The sequence below is a fragment of the Triticum urartu genome, unplaced genomic scaffold, assembly GCF_003073215.2.
Source record: "Triticum urartu cultivar G1812 unplaced genomic scaffold, Tu2.1 TuUngrouped_contig_550, whole genome shotgun sequence".
Classification (NCBI taxonomy): Eukaryota; Viridiplantae; Streptophyta; class Magnoliopsida; order Poales; family Poaceae; genus Triticum; species Triticum urartu.
Window position 1 is genome coordinate 79,269 of NW_024116180.1, and position 20,319 is coordinate 99,587.

Below are 20,319 nucleotides of genomic sequence, written 5' to 3' on the forward strand. Positions count from 1 at the left end.
GAACAGGCCGTAGAGGGATTTGTCGGGCTCGATTGCCGTGAATTGAGGGGTGGCCAACTGACGTGCCACCGCGTGTCTCACCCACCGCTGAAGTCTCGACCGACCGGAGCGCTTGCGCCGGCGGGAAACGGGGAGGGAGGACAACACAGGAGCCGACCGGTAGGGGGTCGATGGTTGCCGCAGGAGAACGCCGCGGACGCACGCGCTAAAGTGCGTTGCCCCGCGGACAGGGAGTGCGTCCACGTCGAGCGGAGCCTCCTGAAGCCAAGCGGAGTCGTCGGCGATGAAAGTGAGCGCGCCGAGACGGATCTCGCGGCCCTCCACCAAAACTCCACCGAAAACCATGATGATTCAGGTCGAAAAAGATCACAACTCCTCCAACAAAACGCTAAAACACCTGCCCCACGGTGGGCGCCAACTGTCGTGGTTCTAAGTCTGACAGTAGTGTAGGGGGGTGAGTATGGATAGGCAAGAACTTAGCTATGGAGAAGTTGTAGGCACGCAAGGTTTACGAGTTCAGGCCCTTCTCGGAGGAAGTAACAGCCCTACGTCTCGGAGCCCGGAGACGGTCGACCGGATTATGTGAGTATGAATTACAGAGGTGCGAACCCTTGTCTCGGAGGAGGGGGTGGCTTATATAGAGTGTGCCAGGACCCCGGCCAGCCCACGTTACGAAGGGTTCAATGTACATTAAGGCAGGGCGTTACTGGTAACGCTAGTAATAAAGTGCTATGATGACCATAAAACCTACTTAATGACTGACCGTTAGAGTGCGGAGTGACTTTAGGTCTCCTGGCCGTCGAGTGGTTGGATCTTGGTCGAGTGATTGCTTCTTGGTCGGGTGTCTTCGAGTCTGTCGAGTGGAACACCTCCAAGTCGATTGAAAGGTGATTTCTTCTAGAGATGTCCTTGGGTAGGGCAGTTAGGACAGGTCCATGACCCTACCCTAGGTACATAGCTTCATCACTTCCTGCTAAAAAGCGATGCAGATATTAGCAGCAGCACTCTGCACTAAAGCGCGCTACTGTTAGCCATGTATAGCAGTAGCGTGGGATGACAGACGCTACTGCTACACGTTAGCTGTAGCGCCTTATCAGTAGCCCGTCCTCCTGCGCTACTGATAGGGAAAATACCCGCGCTACTGCTAGGGTTTTCCCTAGTAGTGAATAGATGAATTAGCTCTATCGCAGATCTAGGGTCCCACTAGACACCTGCTGTGGTACGAACCGCGCTCCACGCAAACCTCGCTACAGGCACCGAAAGAAGACATGATTGGCGTCTTCAGGTGCTCCATGCAGCGCGCAAGGGCCGGTGGACGGGCCCTTGCGTTTGGCTACGTTTAGGGATGTGGGAAGTTTGTTGCGAAACATTTGCCAAAGGAAGAGTTTAATCTTCAGTGGCAGTCACGCTTTCCACAACCCCTTGACCACAAGTTGCGCTGGCCTTTGACACGTTTTGTGGTATAAGGATTTAACCGTGAACTTACCCGAACCGGTGAGCACCCAGGTCACCGTGTCTGGCTGGTTCGTTAGACCAATCGGGCCAGTCATATCTAGCGGAGCCGCTAGACTAGTGTGCTCTTGCCCATTAAGTTCTCATTTAAAGTGGATTTCCGGTGGGGACAACGCCAGCACATCCGCCACCGCCATTGCCGGGTCAACAACAATGTCATACAGGTCACGAAATTCGGCCCAGAGGGGTTGGGAGCCAATCTAGTGATCTGTCCAGAAATGAGCGGGCCGGCCATTCCCTATAGAGAATTTAGCCACCATGGCAAAGGCCGGTTTGATCACCTACAGGTCATTCCAGAAGGGGAGCCCCGCTACCTCCCTTCAAAGAAATTCCCCTTAGGGAAATATTTAGCCCGCAAGAGATCGACCCACAGCCTAGTTGCACCTGGACAATCTTCCATATCCACTTGCACGTTAGGGCGATATTGAGGATCCTAGTGTTCGTGATCCCAAGGCCCCCCAAGGCTTTGGGTCTACACACCCACGCCCACTTGACCATGTGATATTTACGGTTAGGGCATGTTCCTTCCCAAAAGAACTTTGATTGGGGTGTGTCCATCTTTGCGTGAACCCACTCTGCAAGCAGAAAGAGGCCCATTGCAAACATGGGAAGGGAGGAGAGACTCGAGTTCGTGAGGACGAGTCAAGCCGCTTTCGATAGGAATTTCCCCCTCCAGGAGCAAACCCTGTCCCTCACCTTAGCACACAGAGGTTCCCAATCCTCTATTGTGGGTCGTTTGATGTCAACCGGGAGTCCGAGATACGTAAACAGAAATTTCCCAACTTTGCAGTTAAGCAAATCAGCTATACGCCTCCCCTTCTCCGGTGTCGTGGTAACGATTCCGACAATAAGAGAGGGGTAGGATAAAGGAGCATGATCTATCGAGATGCATATGGGTGACACAGTGGTTTTAGCGAGTTCGAGCCTCTCACGGTGGAGATAACAACCCTACATCTCGTGCTCCGGAGAGGCTTTGTTTTATCCGAGTATGTATCCAAAGATTACAATGTATGCAAGAAAGGAGAACGGATCCCCATGCCTGAGCTAAGTCCTGAGACTAGAAAGAGAGAGAGAGGGATAGAAGAAAAGAGCCCCCCGAGTGTGGTGGTGGGGGGTGGCTTATATAGAGTGCGCCACCCCCTCACCCATTATGTTACACGGTGGAGCATCAATGCCATAATGCCTGCCCACTACAAAATCGTCATGCTGACTATTGGTCTTTGCATATCCGAGTGAGTTACACGGTCGAGTGGAACGAGCTCGTCGAGTGAAGTGCCGTGCTCCGAGTGGTGATCGCCGTCCGAGTGACTTTCAAGTTGCGGTACATCTGGACGGTGATCTGGCCCAGGGGCCCAGTACAAAGTATACGGTGTCCATGGGTAGGGCCTTTAGGTCAAGCCTGTTACCCTACCCCTAATACATGTCCTCGTCATTAGCCCCCGAATCGGTCGAGGTTGAGCGAGTTGAGTCGAGGTGAATTCCCAGATGAGTCGAGTGCTGCGGAGGCACTTATGAACTCCCTCTGGTCACCCGGCGATCTTATCTCCGCATGTTGCCTTGACGGATTCCAGACTGTATGGTGTCCGAGTGAAATGAGCTCAAATGGGTTCGTGGAGGAGTGTTAAACTCACCTTATAGCAATTTTTTTGGAGTGATTTGGAGCGGGTCCTGCATTGAGTAACTGATTACTCGAAATTTCTTCACGCCTGGAACGTGTCTTTTTTTGTTGTTTGGCCGTCACTCGGACCGGGCGGACCATTCCGAGTGGATACCATTCCAGTGGGGGCACGCTGAGTGCACCCACTGGGTGTAGTCCCAAAGACTGCCGTCGACTGCGGGCAGTCGGCGGGAGTCTTAGAGCCTGTCTTTTTTGTTGTTGTTTGGCCGTCACTCGGACCGGGCGGACCGTTCCGAGTGGATACCAACAGTCAGCGGGAGTCTTAGAGCCTGTCTTTTTTGTTGTTGTTCATCACTCGGACAGGTAAGGCCGTACGGAGTGGAGATTACTCCAGTGGGGGCACGCTGAGTGCACCCACTGGGTGTAGTCCCCGAGACCGCCGTCGACTGCGGGCAGTCGGCGAGGGTCTGAGAGAACTAAAACTCTTCTTAGATGGTACTGATCGAACTTGTTCTTCTCTGACTCGGAGGTCGAGTAATTCTGGAGCTGGTTTTGCATCGAGCAAAATGTTTCTTTCCGAGTTCTCTTCCAGTGGGGGCACGCTAAGTGCACCCGCTGGGTGTAGTCCCCGAGCCTCTGTCGGACTAGATGAGTCGGGCAGAGGGTTTAAGTCTCCCGGTAAACCTCCACGCAGTCGACACGGTAAATATCTTGTAGTCTGAAATTGAGTGAATCGGATGCATCTTCAGGTGATTGACATGGTAAATAAGCTCAGCCTGGAGCTGAGTCAGTCGGAATGATCTTCGTGCACTCGGCACGGAATAAATTCAGCCTGGAACTCGGTCAAGCAGGTGAATCTTCGTGCTCTCGGCACGGTGAATGAATTCGGCTTTGAAACTGCCGAATGTAGAAAAAAGCTGGACACTCCAGGGAGAAATCTTTCCATTAGTACTTCTACCGTTAGATTTTGCGTGAAAGGGGTATTTGTAGGAGTACACTATATCTGCAGAGGAGCTTCATTTTCACCCTTTTGCATGAAAGGGGTATTTGTCCGAGTGGACGTGCTTCCCGACTGATCGGGGTATGATGACTGCAAGGAAAAACTTGGCGGCACTCGTATGTCTCCCGGAGGAGATAGACTAGTGGTCTGACATGGACGTGCCATGAAACCCGAGTGACGAGGCTAGTGTGTGGGCTGACTCTCCGGAGAGATGCCACTCATTATCCTGGGGGAACACCGGCACATGCCATCTCTGAGTCCAAGTTTGTGAAACTGATGCCTTGGAGTCTAGGATAATGTCCAAGTGTATCCGTAGAGGAGCGTCGGTTCACCCTTTTGCAGTCTGAAGATGACTTCAAGATATGATTTGGGCGATTGTCTGAGTGGATAGTACTACCCTTATAGACTTTCGGCGGAACGAGCATGTATGATCAGAAAGATATTCCTGATGCGATCAATTGGTTGATCGAATGGGCATAACCCCTGAGGGCAGCATGTTCAACGGCTGTCCGTAGCCCCCGAGTGATGCTCGAAAGAGGTAATCTTGCTACAGAGTGTGATATGAGGTTTGATCATATGAGTAACTTAGTCGTTCTTGTGCTGGGGGTGTAGAGGTAAAGACATGTCCAAATGATGGAGACGCGCGAGGTGTCCGAGGTGCAATGATTGGTTGGGAACGTTGCAGAAAACAAAAAATTTCCTATGGTTTCACCAAGATCCATCTAGGAGTTCATCTAGCAACGAGTGATCGGATGCATCTACACACCTTTGTAGATCATGCGCGGAAGCGTTCAAAGAACGGGGATGAGGAAGTCGTACACAACGTGATCCAAATCACCGGAGATCCTAGCACCGAACGGACGGCAACTCCGCATTCAACACACGTACGGTCAGCGTGACGTCTCCTCCTTCTTGATCCAGCAAGGGGGAAGGAGAGGTTGATGAAGATCCAGCAGCACGACGGCGTGGTGGTGGGTGCAGGGCGTCACAGTAGCAGGGCTTCGCCTTATACTACGAGAGAGAGAGAGGTGTAGCAGGGGAGAGGGAGGCGCCAGGGCTCAAGGTGTGGCTGCCCCCTCCCTCCCCCTCATATATATAGGCTCCCCTAGGGGGGCGCCGGCTCTAGGAGATGAGATCTCCTAGGGGGGCGGCGGCCAGGGCTGGAGTGGCCCCCAAGGCAAGGTGGGGCACCCCCCCCACCCCTAGGGTTTCAACCCTAGGCGCATGGGCTGGGCCTAGGGGGCGCACCAGCCCACTATGGGCTGGTTCCCCTTCCCACTTTGGCCCATGGGGCCCTCCGGGATGGGTGGCCCCACCCGGTGGACCCCCGGGACCCTTCCGGTGGTCCCGGTACAATACCGGTGACCCCGAAACTTGTCCCGATGGCCGAAACAACACTTCCTATATATAATTCTTTACCTCCGGACTATTCCGAAACTCCTCGTGACGTCCGGGATCTCATCCGGGACTCCGAACAACATTCGGGTTACTGCATATACATATCTTCACAACCCTAGCGTCACCGAACCTTAAGTGTGTAGACCCTACGGGTTCGGGAGACATGCAGACATGACCGAGATGACTCTCCGGTCAATAACCAACAGCGGGATCTGGATACCCATGTTGGCTCCCACATGCTCCTCGATGATCTCATCGGATGAACCATGATGTCGAGGATTCAAGCAACCCCGTATTCAATTCCCTTTGTCAATCGGCATGTTACTTGCCTGAGATTCGATCGTCGGTATCCCAATACCTTGTTCAATCTCGTTACCGGCAAGTCACTTTACTCGTACTGTAATGAATGATCCTGTGACCAGACACTTGGTCACTATGAGCTCATAATGATGATGCATTACCGAGTGGGCCCAGTGATATCTCTCCATCATACGGAGTGACAAATCCCAGTCTTGATCCGTGTCAACCCAACAGACACTTTCGGAGATACCCGTAGTATACCTTTATAGTCACCCAGTTACGTTGTGACGTTTGGTACACCCAAAGCACTCCTACGGCATCCGGGAGTTACACGATCTCATGGTCTAAGGAAAGGATACTTGACATTGGAAAACTTTAGCAAACGAACTATATGATCTTGTGCTATGTTTAGGATTGGGTCTTGTCCATCACATCATTCTCCTAATGTCAAGATGCTAGGTCCTTTTTGTAACTTTTTGGTCTCACCGAAAGAGCAAATCGGTCCCACCGAGTTTGCCTGACCAACTCTCTGGTTATCTAATTACCAAAGTCGGTCTCACCGAGTTTGTGTAATCGGTCTCACCGAGATTACGTTATGCCCTAACCCTAACAAAATCGGTCCTACCGAGTTGCATGTCAGTCCCACCGAAAATCTCTAACAGTCACTAGGTTTACCTTTTCGGTCCGACCGAGTTGGTTGATTCGGTCCCACCGGGATTGGTAAATTGTGTGTAACGGTTGGATTTTGTGTGGAGGCTATAAATACCCCTCCACCTCCTCTTCATTCGTGGAGAGAGCCATCAGAACACATCTACACTTCCAACTCATATGTTCTGAGAGAGAACCACCTACTCATGTGTTGAGACCAAGATATTCCATTCCTACCATATGAATCTTGATCTCTAGCCTTCCCCAAGTTGCTTTCCACTCAAATCTTCTTTCCACCAGATCCAAATCCTATGAGAGAGTGTTGAGTGTTGGGGAGACTATCATTTGAAGCACAAGAGCAAGGAGTTCATCATCAACACACCATTTGTTACTTCTTGGAGAGTGGTGTCTCCTAGATTGGCTAGGTGTCACTTGGGAGCCTCCGACAAGATTGTGGAGTTGAACCAAGGAGTTTGTAAGGGCAAGGAGATCGCCTACTTTGTGAAGATCTACCGCTAGTGAGGCAAGTCCTTCGTGGGCGATGGCCATGGTGGGATAGACAAGGTTGCTTCTTCGTGGACCCTTCGTGGGTGGAGCCCTCCCGTGGACTCACGCAACCGTTACCCTTCGTGGGTTGAAGTCTCCATCAACGTGGATGTAGGATAGCACCACCTATCCGAACCACGGGAAAAACATCCGTGTATCCAATTGCGTTTGAATTCTCCAAACCCTTCCCTTTACATTCTTGCAAGTTGCATGCTTTACTTTCCGCTACCTATACACTCTTTGCATGCTTGCTTGATATGTATTGTGAATGTTGAAATTATGCCTAAACTCCACTTAAACCGAAAAAGCTTAAAAATTGCAACTTTAGCATTAAGTGTCTAATCACCCCCCTCTAGACACATCTACTTCAAAGGTCCTACAAGTGGTATCAGAGCTTTGGTCTCCATTGCCTTGGTTTAATCACCATTGGAGGAAGATGGATGTGTCTACTTTAGGGAGTCTTAGACATAGAGTGCCTATTCTTGATGGAGAATATTTTCATGAGTGGAAAAATGAGATGCTTGTAATCTTCAATCAATATCATTTGAACAAGTATATTGCTAGCCCTTGTGCACCTCATATTGATCCTTTGCATCCTACCCTAGATGAAGATATTGACATGATTCACAATCTTAGAACTATTGAGCTCATCATTAGAGGATTGCCCAAAAATTTGATTGCTAGTTTGCCTACTCTTAATTGTGCCTATACTATATGGAAATTTCTTGAGGAACGATTTCATGATCATTCCTTGAAAAGTTTGGATGAAATTCTCCATAAATCTATTGCCTTGAGTAAGATGAACTCTAGTGATCCTAGTTTTGGTAATTGTCTATTTGAGCTTGCCAACCTCAAGCATGCTAGAGGAGATGTTGGAATCATTAGTGATATTATATCCGAAGCTATAAGAATTCATAAAAGTGACCACTTTGATGATCATTTATCTGATGAATTACCCTCTCTAGGAAATGATGAGTCACAAGATCATGATGAACATGGATACTATGATGATGATGATGATGATAGTGACTTCGATCTTGATGATGCAATGAGACATTTTGGTCTTACGGCAAATCTTCGGGGATATGCGTCAAGAGGAAAGGAATGGGTTCTTGATAGTGGATGTACTGATCATATGACCGGAGATGAAGAGATGTTCCGTGAGCTTGCTGAAAATGACGACCCTCGGAAATATGTCACCTTTGGTGATAATTCAAAGGGTAAAGTGGTTGGCCTTGGTAAGGTGGCCATCTCACATGATAGTTCCATTCAAAATGTCATGCTCGTTGAATCTCTCGGCTACAACTTATTTTCAGTATCTAGACTTGCTGATTTCGGTTTGAATGTCCTATTTACTGAGGTAGATTGCCAAGTATTTCGTCGAGACAATCATAAAATGGTCTTTACCGGTATGCGTAGAGGTGATCTTTACATTGTCGATTTCTCTAAAAAGACACAACCTAAAACTTGCTTTATTGCTAAATCCTCAAAAGGTTGGTTGTGGCATAGACGACTAGGTCACGTTGGCATGAGAAACCTTGACAAGCTTATTAAAGGAAATCATATCCTTGGAGTTAACGATGTCATATTTGATAAGGATAGACTTTGCAGTGCTTGTCAAGCAGGTAAACAGGTTGGAGGAAGGCATCCCGTGAAGAACATCATGACCACAAGGAGGCCACTCGAGCTACTTCATATGGATCTTTTTGGTCCCAACGCCTACAAGAGTCTCGGTGGAAATTCTTTTGGTCTAGTTATAGTTGATGATTTTTCAAGATTTACGTGGGTGTTCTTTCTTAATGACAAGTCGCAGGTCCAGTAGATCTTCAAAAACTTCGCTAGGAAGGCCCAAAATCAGTTTGACGTGAAGATCAAGAAGGTTCGGAGTGACAAAGGAACGGAGTTCAAGAACGCAAATGTGGACACCTTTCTTGACGAAGAAGGGATTTCACACGAGTTCTCGGCTACGTACACACCTCAACAAAATGGAGTTGTTGAGAGGAAGAACCGGATGCTCATCGAAATGGCAAGAATGATGCTTGATGAATACAAGACGCCGAAGCACTTTTGGGCAGAAGCGGTTGAGACAGCTTGTCACGCAACAAATCGCTTGTATCATAACAAGCTACTCGACAAGACGGCATACGAGCTCCTCACCGGTAACAAACCCCAAGTTGGATACTTTCGAGTATTCGGCTCAAAGTGCTACATTCTTGACAAGCATCGTCGTTCAAAGTTTGCTCCTAAATCTCATGAAGGTTTTCTACTTGGTTATGGCTCAAACTCTCACACTTACCATGTCTACAACAATTTCACCCGGAAGGTTGAAGAAACGGTAGATGTGAAGTTTGATGAATCTAATGGCTCGCAAGTAGAGCAATTGCCAATTGATGTAGGAGACAAAGACCCTTCAGAAGCAATCCAAGACTTGTCCATTGGCAAAGTTCGTCCAACGGAGGTGAAGGAGAGTACTTCATCCGTCCAAGTGTAAGCTTCTACTTCACGACAAGGTGAACCAAGAATCGAAACAGAAGCATCCACAAGTGGGACACACCAAGATGAAGAAGACAAGGAAATGCATCAAGACGAACATCAACAACCTCCTTCTCCACCACGACAAGAGAACGACGACGCCAACAATGAAGAAGGCCAAGAAGAAGAACAAGATGAAGAAGATGTTCAACGAAGACCCAAGAAAAAGCTCTCACGAGTTCGAGCAAGAATTGCCAAAGATCATCCCATTGAGCAAATCTTAAATGATATACAAACCGGGAGAATCACTCGCTCAAAAACTCGTTTAGCTAACTTTTGTGAAAACTATTCATTCATCTCTAGTGTTGAACCTATGAAGGTTGAAGAAGCATTGGAAGATCCGGATTGGATAAACGCTATGCATGAAGAGCTACACAACTTTGAGAGAAACCAAGTTTGGACATTGGTAGAGAAGCCCGACAACAACCATAACATCATTGGTACAAAATGGGTGTTTCGCAACAAGCAAGATGAAGATGGACAAGTGGTTCGCAACAAAGCATGTCTCGTCGCCCAAGGGTACACACAAGTCGAGGTATGGACTATGCTGAGACATATGCTCCCGTTGCTAGACTTGAGTCCATTCGCATCTTACTTGCCTATGCTAATCACCATAATATCACCTTGTACCAAATGGGCATTAAAAGTGCTTTTCTAAATGGTGAAATAGAGGAGGAAGTTTATGTCAAACAACCTCCCGGCTTTGTCAATCCTAAGAAACCTAATCATGTTTACAAACTTCACAAAGCTCTTTATGGTCTTAAACAAGCTCCTAGAGCATGGTATAAATGCTTGACCAAGTTCCTTATTGCAAGTGGTTTTGAAATTGGTAAAATTTATTCTACTCTTTTTACTAAAAGGGTTAATGGAGAACTATTTGTATGCCAAATTTATGTTGATGATATCATATTTGGTTCAACTAACCCTCTCTTTAGTGAAAAGTTTGGAAAGCTAATGTCAGAGAAGTTTGAGATGTCTATGATGAGTGAACTCAAATTCTTTCTCGGTTTGCAAATCAAGCAAACTAAGGAAGGTACATTTGTCTCTCAAACGAACTACACCAAGGACTTATTCAAGAAGTTCAATATGCAAGAATGCAAAGGTATGTCTACACCCATGCCTACTAGTGGACATAATGATTTGACCAAAGATGGTGAACCGATTGATCAAAAGGTTTGTCGCTCTATGATTGGTTCATTGTTATACCTATGTGCTTCACGTCCCAATATTATGCTAAGTGTGTGCATGTGTGCACGATATCAAGCTGCTCCTAAAGAATGTCATCTTAAGGCCGTGAAAAGGATAGTAAGATACTTAATTCATACACCAAACTTTGGCATTTGGTATCCTAAGAGATCTTCTTTTGATCTTGTTGGCTATTCCGACTCGGATTATGCCGGACAAGGTTGATAGAAAGTCCACTTCGGGTACTTGTCAATTTCTTGGTAGATCTCTTGTGTCTTGGACTTCCAAGAAACAAAACTCGGTATCCTTATCCACCGCCGAAGCGGAATACATTGCCGATGATTCATGTTGTGCTCAATTACTTTGGATGACCCAAACTCTTAAAGATTATGGGATCTATGTGAAACATGTTCCACTACTTTGTGACAATGAAAGTGCTATCAAAATTGGTCATAATCCTGTACAGCATTCTCGAACTAAGCATATTGAAGTTCGTCATCATTTCATTCGAGACCATGTTGCTAAGGGTGACATTAATCTTAAGCATGTTCGCACCGATAAGCAATTAGCAGATATATTTACTAAACCTCTTGATGAGAAAGTATTTTGCAGGTTGAGAGGTGAATTGAACATCATTGATGCTTCGAACTTGCAGTAGAAACTCCATTGGATACATGCAAGACATGAGCTTATGACTAATCCATGATATATCTCTTATGATGACTATCTTATGTCTTGGATATATTTGTACCTTGCATGTTGTCTAACCCATGTAGGTGCTTGGTTGAATCTAATTCCATGAGATTGCGACTCACTCACATCTTGAGCAATCTCTACATCACCAAGTCTCTACACAACGGTGGTTGAAGACAAGGAAGCACAAAACCATTCAAACATATCCTTTGACAAATTCTATGTTGAGCTTCATGATTGTCATTTTTGGATACACAAGTGCTCTTCCTTGCAAGAACTAACCCATGTAGGTAGATGAACCCAAACTCCAAGTGGTGCTCCCAACTCTTGATGAGCTACATCAACCTTGAGCACCCACACAAGTTCAACTACATGAGCAAGAACCACACCACCACCCAAGGTATGTTATTCCATCTTAGAGAAGCTTTAATCCAAGACATGAGTCAAAGCAACTCAACAAGATGTGAATACATCAAGATGCTTAACCGAAAAATGGCAACCCCATTTTGAGCTTAAACGATGAGTATGACCTATGATCAAGTGTTCTCACTTGACTCCTAAGTCAATATACTCTAACATAGGTGACGATGTCACCGCCCAACTCTAGATGAAGTTCTCTTGTGTTCTTTTTGTGTTTGTCTCATGCATGTTTAGTTTCTTTCTCTTTTTCAAAAACAAAAAAAAACTTCATCTAGATTTTTCAGTTTCCTCTTTTCTTTCTGTTTATGTTCTGCATTTTCTGCATTTAATTCCTTGCAAATCCTTCAGGTAATCCATTGCAAATCTTTGTGAGATCCTACATGTCTAGTGAGCTGAGGTGACAAGTGTTTTTCTCTGTGTGAACTCGGTTTCACCGACTTGTAATTTTCGGTCCAACCGAATCTTTTCGGTACAACCGAAACATGCCACTCGGTGCCACCGACTTCGCAACAGGAAAAACAGTTTGCCACTTGTTCTATATTTCTTCTGATCCAGCTCTACTCAATGAATCTTGTCCTCTACAAGCATCACAGTTTTATCCATTGCTTTGTGCTGAGTCTCAAGGACCAAACCTATAAGACGGATTCCAGAAAACCCTTCTTGGAAATTGATGTCAAAGGGGGAGAGAGAGATCACATCAAAGCTCAAGGGAGAGTCTCAAGGACCAAACCTACAAGAGAGAAAGTATTAAGGGGGAGAGAGAGATTTCCAAGGGGAGAGAATACTCAAGGATCCTAGATGTCCCAGATGCTTGATGTTCAAGAGGAGAGATGTCACATGTCTTTTTGGGGGAAAGACATGTTCATATACGCTTATTTGCATTAAGTTCTATCCATTTGTATCTCTCAGCTCTGATTTTCTGTTCCGTATCTTCTCCCAATATCCCATGTAAAATTCAGGGGGAGCAAGACACCTAAGGGAAAGAAATCAGTCAAATTCATTACATATCTTTACTCTTGGGGACATGTTGAATCCAATGTGGTACCTTGTACTCACTCTCTACATGTCATCCCAGTCTTGGTACTCTTGTGGCTTCCTTGGTTTGCTCTGGCTAGTGGAGGTACCTGTGTTATCTAACTTTGTTTGTGCAGGTTCATTCCATCCTAAGCCAACCAAAGACTACAAGGTAAGTGTATGCACCAAAATCATGAGTATGAGGAAATCTTGCTTATGTACATACTGTTTGCAAGAAGGACTCATGAGCATGAAGGTATTTTCCTTGATAATCTGTTGCTCTGATGCATATGGCCAAGCTACATGTAACACATTGCCTACTTTGTCATGGTTATGCTCTCACATGCCTCTATATTCCACATTTACATGACTGCATACATGTAGGGGGAGCCTATGTTTGTTACATGTCCTTCCAAAGCTTTACTTGCTGTTCTTTATATCTTTATCTAAAGCTTTGATGTATGTTGCCATCAATTACCAGAAAGGGGGAGATTGAAAGCACAAGTGCTCCCTAGGTGGTTTTGGTAATTAATGACAACATATCTCTTGTTGGACTAACGTTTCTATATAGTATGTTTCATATAAGTTCAACAATGGAGTGGCATGGACTAAAGGTTGTGGGAAGTTCTCCAAGATGCTAAGGACAAAAGGATTGGCTAAAGCTTCAAGCTCAAGACTCTTCATTTTACATTTTAGTGATCCAAGATCACATTGAGTCTTTAGGAAAAGCCAATACTATCAAGGAGGGATGAGGTGTTGCTTAATGAGCCTCTTGCTTCATGTGCTTAGTGATATGCTCCAAAACCCTCAACTACTTTCCCAAATCCACATATGACCTAAACCCTAAGCCAAACTCGGTCCTACCGATTCTTTCTATCCGGCGCCACCGAGTTTCACATGTCATAAGCCACTGCCAAACCCTAGCAATTCGGTTCTACCGATAGGGATCTCGGTCTCACCGAGATGGGATTGCAAACTCTCTGTTTCCCTTTCATAACATTTCGGTCTCCAGAAAGAGCGGATCGGTCCCACCGAGATTGCAATGTAAACTCTATGTTTCCTTTTTGTAACTTTTCAGTCTCACCGAAAGAGCAAATTGGTCCCACCGAGTTTGCCTGACCAACTCTCTGGTTAGCTAATTACCACAGTCGGTCTCACCGAGTTTGTGTAATCGGTCTCACCGAGATTACGTTATGCCCTAACCCTAACAAAATCGGTCCTACCGAGTTGCATGTCAGTCCCACCGAAAATCTCTAACGGTCACAAGGTTTACCTTTTCGGTCCGACCGAGTTGGTTGATTCGGTCCCACCTGTTGGGGAAAGTTGCAGAAAACAAAAAATTTCCTATGGTTTCACCAAGATCCATCTATGAGTTCATCTAGCAACGAGTGATTGGATTGCATCTACATACCTTTGTAGATCACACACGGAAGCGTTCAAAGAACGGGGATGAGGAAGTCGTACACAACGTGATCCAAATCACTGGAGATCCTAGCGCCAAACGGACAACACCTCCGCGTTCAACACACGTACGGTCAGCGTAACGTCTCCTTGTTCTTGATCCAGCAAGGGGGAAGGCGAGGTTGAGGAAGATGGCACCAGCAGCAGCACGACGGCGTGGTGGTGGTGGAGCTGCAGTACTCCGTAAGGGCTTCGCCAAGCACTGTGGAGGAGGAGGGGTGTTGGAGAGGGAGAGGGAGGCACCAAAGGCAAAGGTGAGAGGTCCTCCCTTCCCCCCACTATATATAGGGGGCCTAGGGGGGCGCCGGCCCTAGGAGACGCAATATCCTAGGGGGCGGCCGCCAAGGGGTGGGGGGCTTGCCCCCCAAGCAAGGGGGCGCCCCCCTTTAGGGTTTCCCCCAACCCTAGGCGCATGGGCCCTTAGGGGAGTGGCGCCTCAGCCCACTTTGGGCTGGGTCCCTTCCCACTTCAGCCCATGGGGCCCTCCGGGATAGGTGGCCCCACCCGGTGGACCCCCGGGACCCTTCCGGTGGTCCCGGTACAATACCGGTGACCCCGAAACTTGTCCCGATGGCCGAAATAGCACTTCCTATATATAATTCTTTACCTCCGGACCATTCCGAAACTCCTCGTGACGTCCGGGATCTCATCCGGGACTCCGAACAACATTCGGGTTACTGCATATACATATCCCTACAACCCTAGCGTTACCGAACCTTAAGTGTGTAGACCCTACGGGTTTGGGAGACATGTAGACATGACCGAGATTGCTCTCCGGTCAATAACCAACAGCGGGATCTGGATACTCATGTTGGCTCCCACATGCTCCTCGATGATCTCATCGGATGAACCACGATGTCGAGGATTCAAGCAACCCCGTATACAATTCCCTTTGTCAATCGGTATGTTACTTGCGCGAGATTCGATCGTCGGTATCCCAATACCTCGTTCAATCCCGTTACCGGCAAGTCACTTTACTCGTACCGTAATGCATGATCCCGTGACCAGACACTTGGTCACTTTGAGCTCATAATGATGATGCATTACCGAGTGGGCCCAGTGATACCTCTCCGTCATACGGAGTGACAAATCCCAGTCTTGATCCGTGTCAACCCAACAGACACTTTCGGAGATACCCGTAGTATACCTTTATAGTCACCCAGTTACATTGTGACGTTTGGTACACCCAAAGCACTCCTACGGCATCCGGGAGTTACACGATCTCATGGTCTAAGGAAAGGATACTTGACATTGGAAAAACTCTAGCAAACGAACTATACGATCTTGTGCTATGTTTAGGATTGGGTCTTGTCCATCACATCATTCTCCTAATGATGTGATCTCGTTACCAATGACATCCAATGTCCATAGTCAGGAAACCATGACTATCTATTGATCAACGAGCTAGTCAACTAGAGGCGTACTTGGGACATGTTGGTGTCTATTATTCGCACATGTATTACGATTTCCGGATAACACAATTATAGCATGAATAAAGACAATTATCATGAACAAGGAAATATATTAATAATGCTTTTATTATTGCCTCTAGGGCATATTTCCAATAGTCTCCCACTTGCACTAGAGTCAATAATCTAGTTACATTGTGATGAATCGAACTCCCATGGAATTCTGGTGTTGATCATGTTTTGCTCTAGGGAGAGGTTTAGTCAACGGATCTGCTACATTCAGGTTCGTATGTACTTTACAAATCTCTATGTCTCCATCTTGAACATTTTCACGAATGGAGTTGAAGCGACGCTTGATGTGCCTTGTCTTCTTGTGAAATCTGGGCTCCTTGGCAAGTGCAATGGCTCCAGTGTTGTCACAGAAGAGTTTGATTGGCCCCAACGCATTGGGTATGACTCCTAGGTCGGTGATGAACTCCTTCACCCAAATTGCTTCATGCGCTGCCTCCGAGGCTGCCATATACTCCGCTTCACATGCAGATCCCGCCACGATGCTCTGCTTGCAACTGCACCAGCTTACTGCCCCACCATTCAAAATATACGCGTAACCGGTTTGTGACTTTGAGTCATCCAGATCTGTGTCGAAGCTAGCGTCGACGTAACCCTTTACGACGAGCTCTTCTTCACCTCCATAAACGAGAAACATTTCCTTAGTCCTTTTCAGGTACTTCGGGATATTCTTGACCGTTGTCCAGTGTTCCTTGTCGGGATTACTTTGGTACCTTCCTACCAAACTTACGGCAAGGTTTACATCAGGTCTGGTACACAGCATGGCATACATAATAGAACCTATGGCTGAGGCATAGGGGATGACACTCATCTCTTCTATATCTTCTGCCGTGGTCGGACATTGAGCTGAGCTCAATTTCACACCTTGTAACACAGGTAAGAACCCCTTCTTAGACTGATCCATATTGAACTTCTTCAATATCTTTTCAAGGTATGTGCTTTGTGAAAGACCTATGAGGCGTCTCGATCTAAGCAGCTTCTCCAAGGTCCTTCATTGAAAAACTCTTATTCAAGTAGGCCTTGATGTTGTCCAAGAGTTCTATATCATTTCCCATCAAAAGTATGTCATCTACATATAATATGAGAAATGCTACAGAGCTCCCACTCACTTTCTTGTAAACGCAGGCTTCTCCATAAGTCTGCGTAAACCCAAACGCTTTGATCATCTCATCAAAGCGAATGTTCCAACTCCGAAATGCTTGCTCCAGCCCATAAATCGAGCGTTGGAGCTTGCACACCTTGTCAGCGTTCTTAGGATCGACAAAACCTTCCGGCTGCATCATATAACATTCTTCCTTAAGGAAACCATTAAGGAATGCCGTTTTGATGTCCATTTGCCATATCTCATAATCATAGTATGCGGCAATTGCTAACATAATTCGGACGGACTTCAGCTTCGCTACCGGTGAGAAAGTCTCATCGTAGTCAACCCCTTGAACTTGTCGATAACCCTTAGCGACAAGCCGAGCTTTATGGATGGTCACATTACCATCCGCGTCTGTCTTCTTCTTAAAGATCCATTTATTTTCTATGGCTCGCTGATCATCGGGCAAGTCAGTCAAAGTCCATACTTCGTTTTCATACATGGATCCTATCTCGGATTTCATGGCTTCCAGCCATTTGTCGGAATCCAGGCCCGCCATCGCTTCTTCATAGTTCGAAGGTTCACCGTTGTCTAACAACATGATTTCCAAGACAGGGTTGCCATACCACTCTGGTGCGGAACGTGTCCTTGTGGACCTACGAAGTTCAGTAGCTAACTTGATCTGAAGTTTCATGATCATCATCATTAACTTCCTCTCTAGTCGGTGCAGGCACCTCAGGAACATTTTCTTGAGCTGCGCCACTTACCGGTTCAAGAGGTAATACTTCATCAAGTTCTACTTTCCTCCCACTTACACTACTGGAAAACAGGGAATTTGCCATCAGCCAGCTCTTTGCCATCTGCCAGCTGATGGCAAAGAACGTCTTTGCCATCTGCTATAAAAAACAGATGGCAAAGAACTGACAGACGGCAAAGAACATGGTTGCCATCAGCCAATTCTTTGCCATCTGCTAGTGGATGGCAAATAATCTTTGCCATCTGCCAGCAGATGGCAAAGAGGTTGGCAAATCCTTGTGGCCGTCAAACGTGTAACGGCGTACCAGCCCCACCTCTTTGCCATCTGCCAGCAGACGGCAAAGATTTTTTTGCCATCTACTGGGAGATGGCAAAGAGATGGGGTTATTTTTTTCCAGATAAAAAAAACCGTGGGGTTATCCTCTCCCTCTCTCCCCTCCTCTCCCTCTCTTCCCTCCTCTCCCTCCTTCCCACGCATCTCACCCGCCGCCCGCCCAAGCACCCCCCACCACCCCCGCCCGCCCCCCCCCCCACCCCCCCCCCCCCCCCCCCCCGCCGCACCCCACCCCCACCACCCACCCCACCGCCGCCCCACCACCCCACCACCCTCAGCTCGCCGTTTCTCGCCGACCGGAGCCCAGCCGCCCCGCCCCTCCTTCCCGCCCTCCTGGATCCAGCCGCGCGGACGCGCTCCCTTGCGTGCGCCCCTGCTCTGCGCGGGCTTGGCTGCGCCCCTTCCCCGACCTCCTGGCGCCCCTGCCCTGCCCCGCGGGTTTGTGCTTATTCCCTTTTGTTTGGCTCATACTGCAGCTCAATGCTCTTTTTGTTTCTGCTACCAGCCTACCACTGATGTAGAATAGATAAACTAGCTCAAATTCAGCAGGATATTTATCTTTATCATTTTCCTTCATTTCAGATTTCGTGTTCAGATTATGCTGCTCTGGTATGCTTCTTGAATGTGCGCAATGATGTCCGTTACTATTTGGCATCATAGAATTTAGCGAGCAACCAAGGTTTAGACAGGGTTCTATCTAACATAGATTAAGCTATTTATATTTTTTTTTACTGCTTCTGGATCCCTTTCTTTCATTTTCTGGTAGTTTGTCAAGATTCATTCTTCACAAATTCTTCACAAATTGACGTGCTCATCCCGATATAGTGTTGATCTTCGTATCGTGCCGTGAAACTATATCGTAGTATTTGCAATGCAAATCTCTTTGCAATTGAATTTTATAATTCTTTGCTGGAAGTAGCAAACAATTGTTGTACTGATGTGTATATAAACATATTTTCGTACAGAAACTGAAACTTGTAGAATGTGGATTCATTAATTAGTATCCCTGAATAGATATGACATGTCACCTATGTTAAGGGACAATACAAATTGTTCAAATTTACTTAGCTTATACCAATAAGATTTTCTTACCTATTTCTATTACTTTTCTGGAAGTTGGATGGGCGCGGCAACGCGCGCCCTTATGTTGTAGTGCCTACATGGAATAGAACAGTCACCAGGGTCCTCGGTGATGGAAGCTATCCAACCATGTCTAACAGCAGTTGTCAGAAAAGAATTGCTGAAACATCAGGATCAAGATGTTAAAGTTCTCTTGGCAACCTGCTTCTGTGAAATTACAAGAATAACTGCACCTGAAGCTCCATATAGTGATGATGTTTTAAGGGTAACCATGTGCTCACAAAAAATGCTGAATAAATTACTTTGACTGAGCTTACAATGTTTGTTCAGTATTTGAGTATTCTTTTTTTCTTTCTTGCAGACCATATTTCGTCTGATTGTTGGTACATTTGGTGGACTCGCTGATGTTAATAGCCATTACTTTAGCAGGAGAGTTGCTATCTTGGAAACAGTTGCAAGATACCGGGCATATGTTGTGATGTTGGACCTTGAATGCAATGATCTCATCACAGACATGTTCCGAACTTTTTTAGAAATCGTCAGGTAATTCTGCCATGCCATCTAAGCCAGGTCTGGTAAATACCTTGTGTTATGTAATGCCACCCGTAGATGGACTAGTTTCCAGTCTTTGCATGAGCATGTAAGAAGTAACCTATGATTTTTGGGTTCACTGTTTCACACTGTTAGGTTCACATGGAAGAACACTACAATGAATTTAGTTCTGTCCTTTCCGGATCATGACTTCTGCTATTTTGCAAATTAATTGTTTTAATTTCTGTTAAGGTTATTTGTGATGGTTTATAAGGGTACAATCGTTTGTAGGCTGGCTGAGAGACACTTGCACACTTTTCACTGTGTGATTTGTGTGGTACCAAGATTAATAGTATTTTGAGGATAGAAATTGTATGGACTTATTTGAAAGTTTACATTGCATGAATACACTAATTTGTGGGCTGAGAGGAACCGGAACGACTCGGCTAATTCGACGAACTGTTTTTTCTGGGAAAAATGATATTCATGTATAAGTAATTTTTTTTAATTTGATCTAGTTTTTTATGGCTATCTATCATTTATATATATGTAAAGATTTTTTTTTGCTTGGCACAACCATTTATTTATTTCCATTGCTAGAAGTATATTGTCGAAGGCAGTTGTGTTTAGTCCATCTAGAAAAATGTGGTGAATTCTCTTTTTCGATATTCTCTTCATCCCTTGGTCATCGACTCTGTGAGCCCCTTAGCATCGTATCTCATGAGGTCA

At 46.3% G+C, this 20,319-nt stretch overlaps 1 protein-coding gene across 1 annotated transcript; it reads left to right on the forward strand.

Annotated features, from left to right (window-relative positions):
* Positions 1-19,137: 19,137 nt before the first annotated feature.
* LOC125529302 (sister chromatid cohesion protein PDS5 homolog A-like) lies at positions 19,138-19,602 on the forward strand (the record flags this gene model as incomplete). The annotated part of the gene is made up of 2 exons (XM_048693717.1): positions 19,138-19,324; positions 19,421-19,602. Coding segments are annotated over exons 1-2 (335 nt in total), but the record flags the coding sequence as incomplete, so codon positions are not given.
* Between the last annotated feature and the right edge of the window lie 717 nt (positions 19,603-20,319).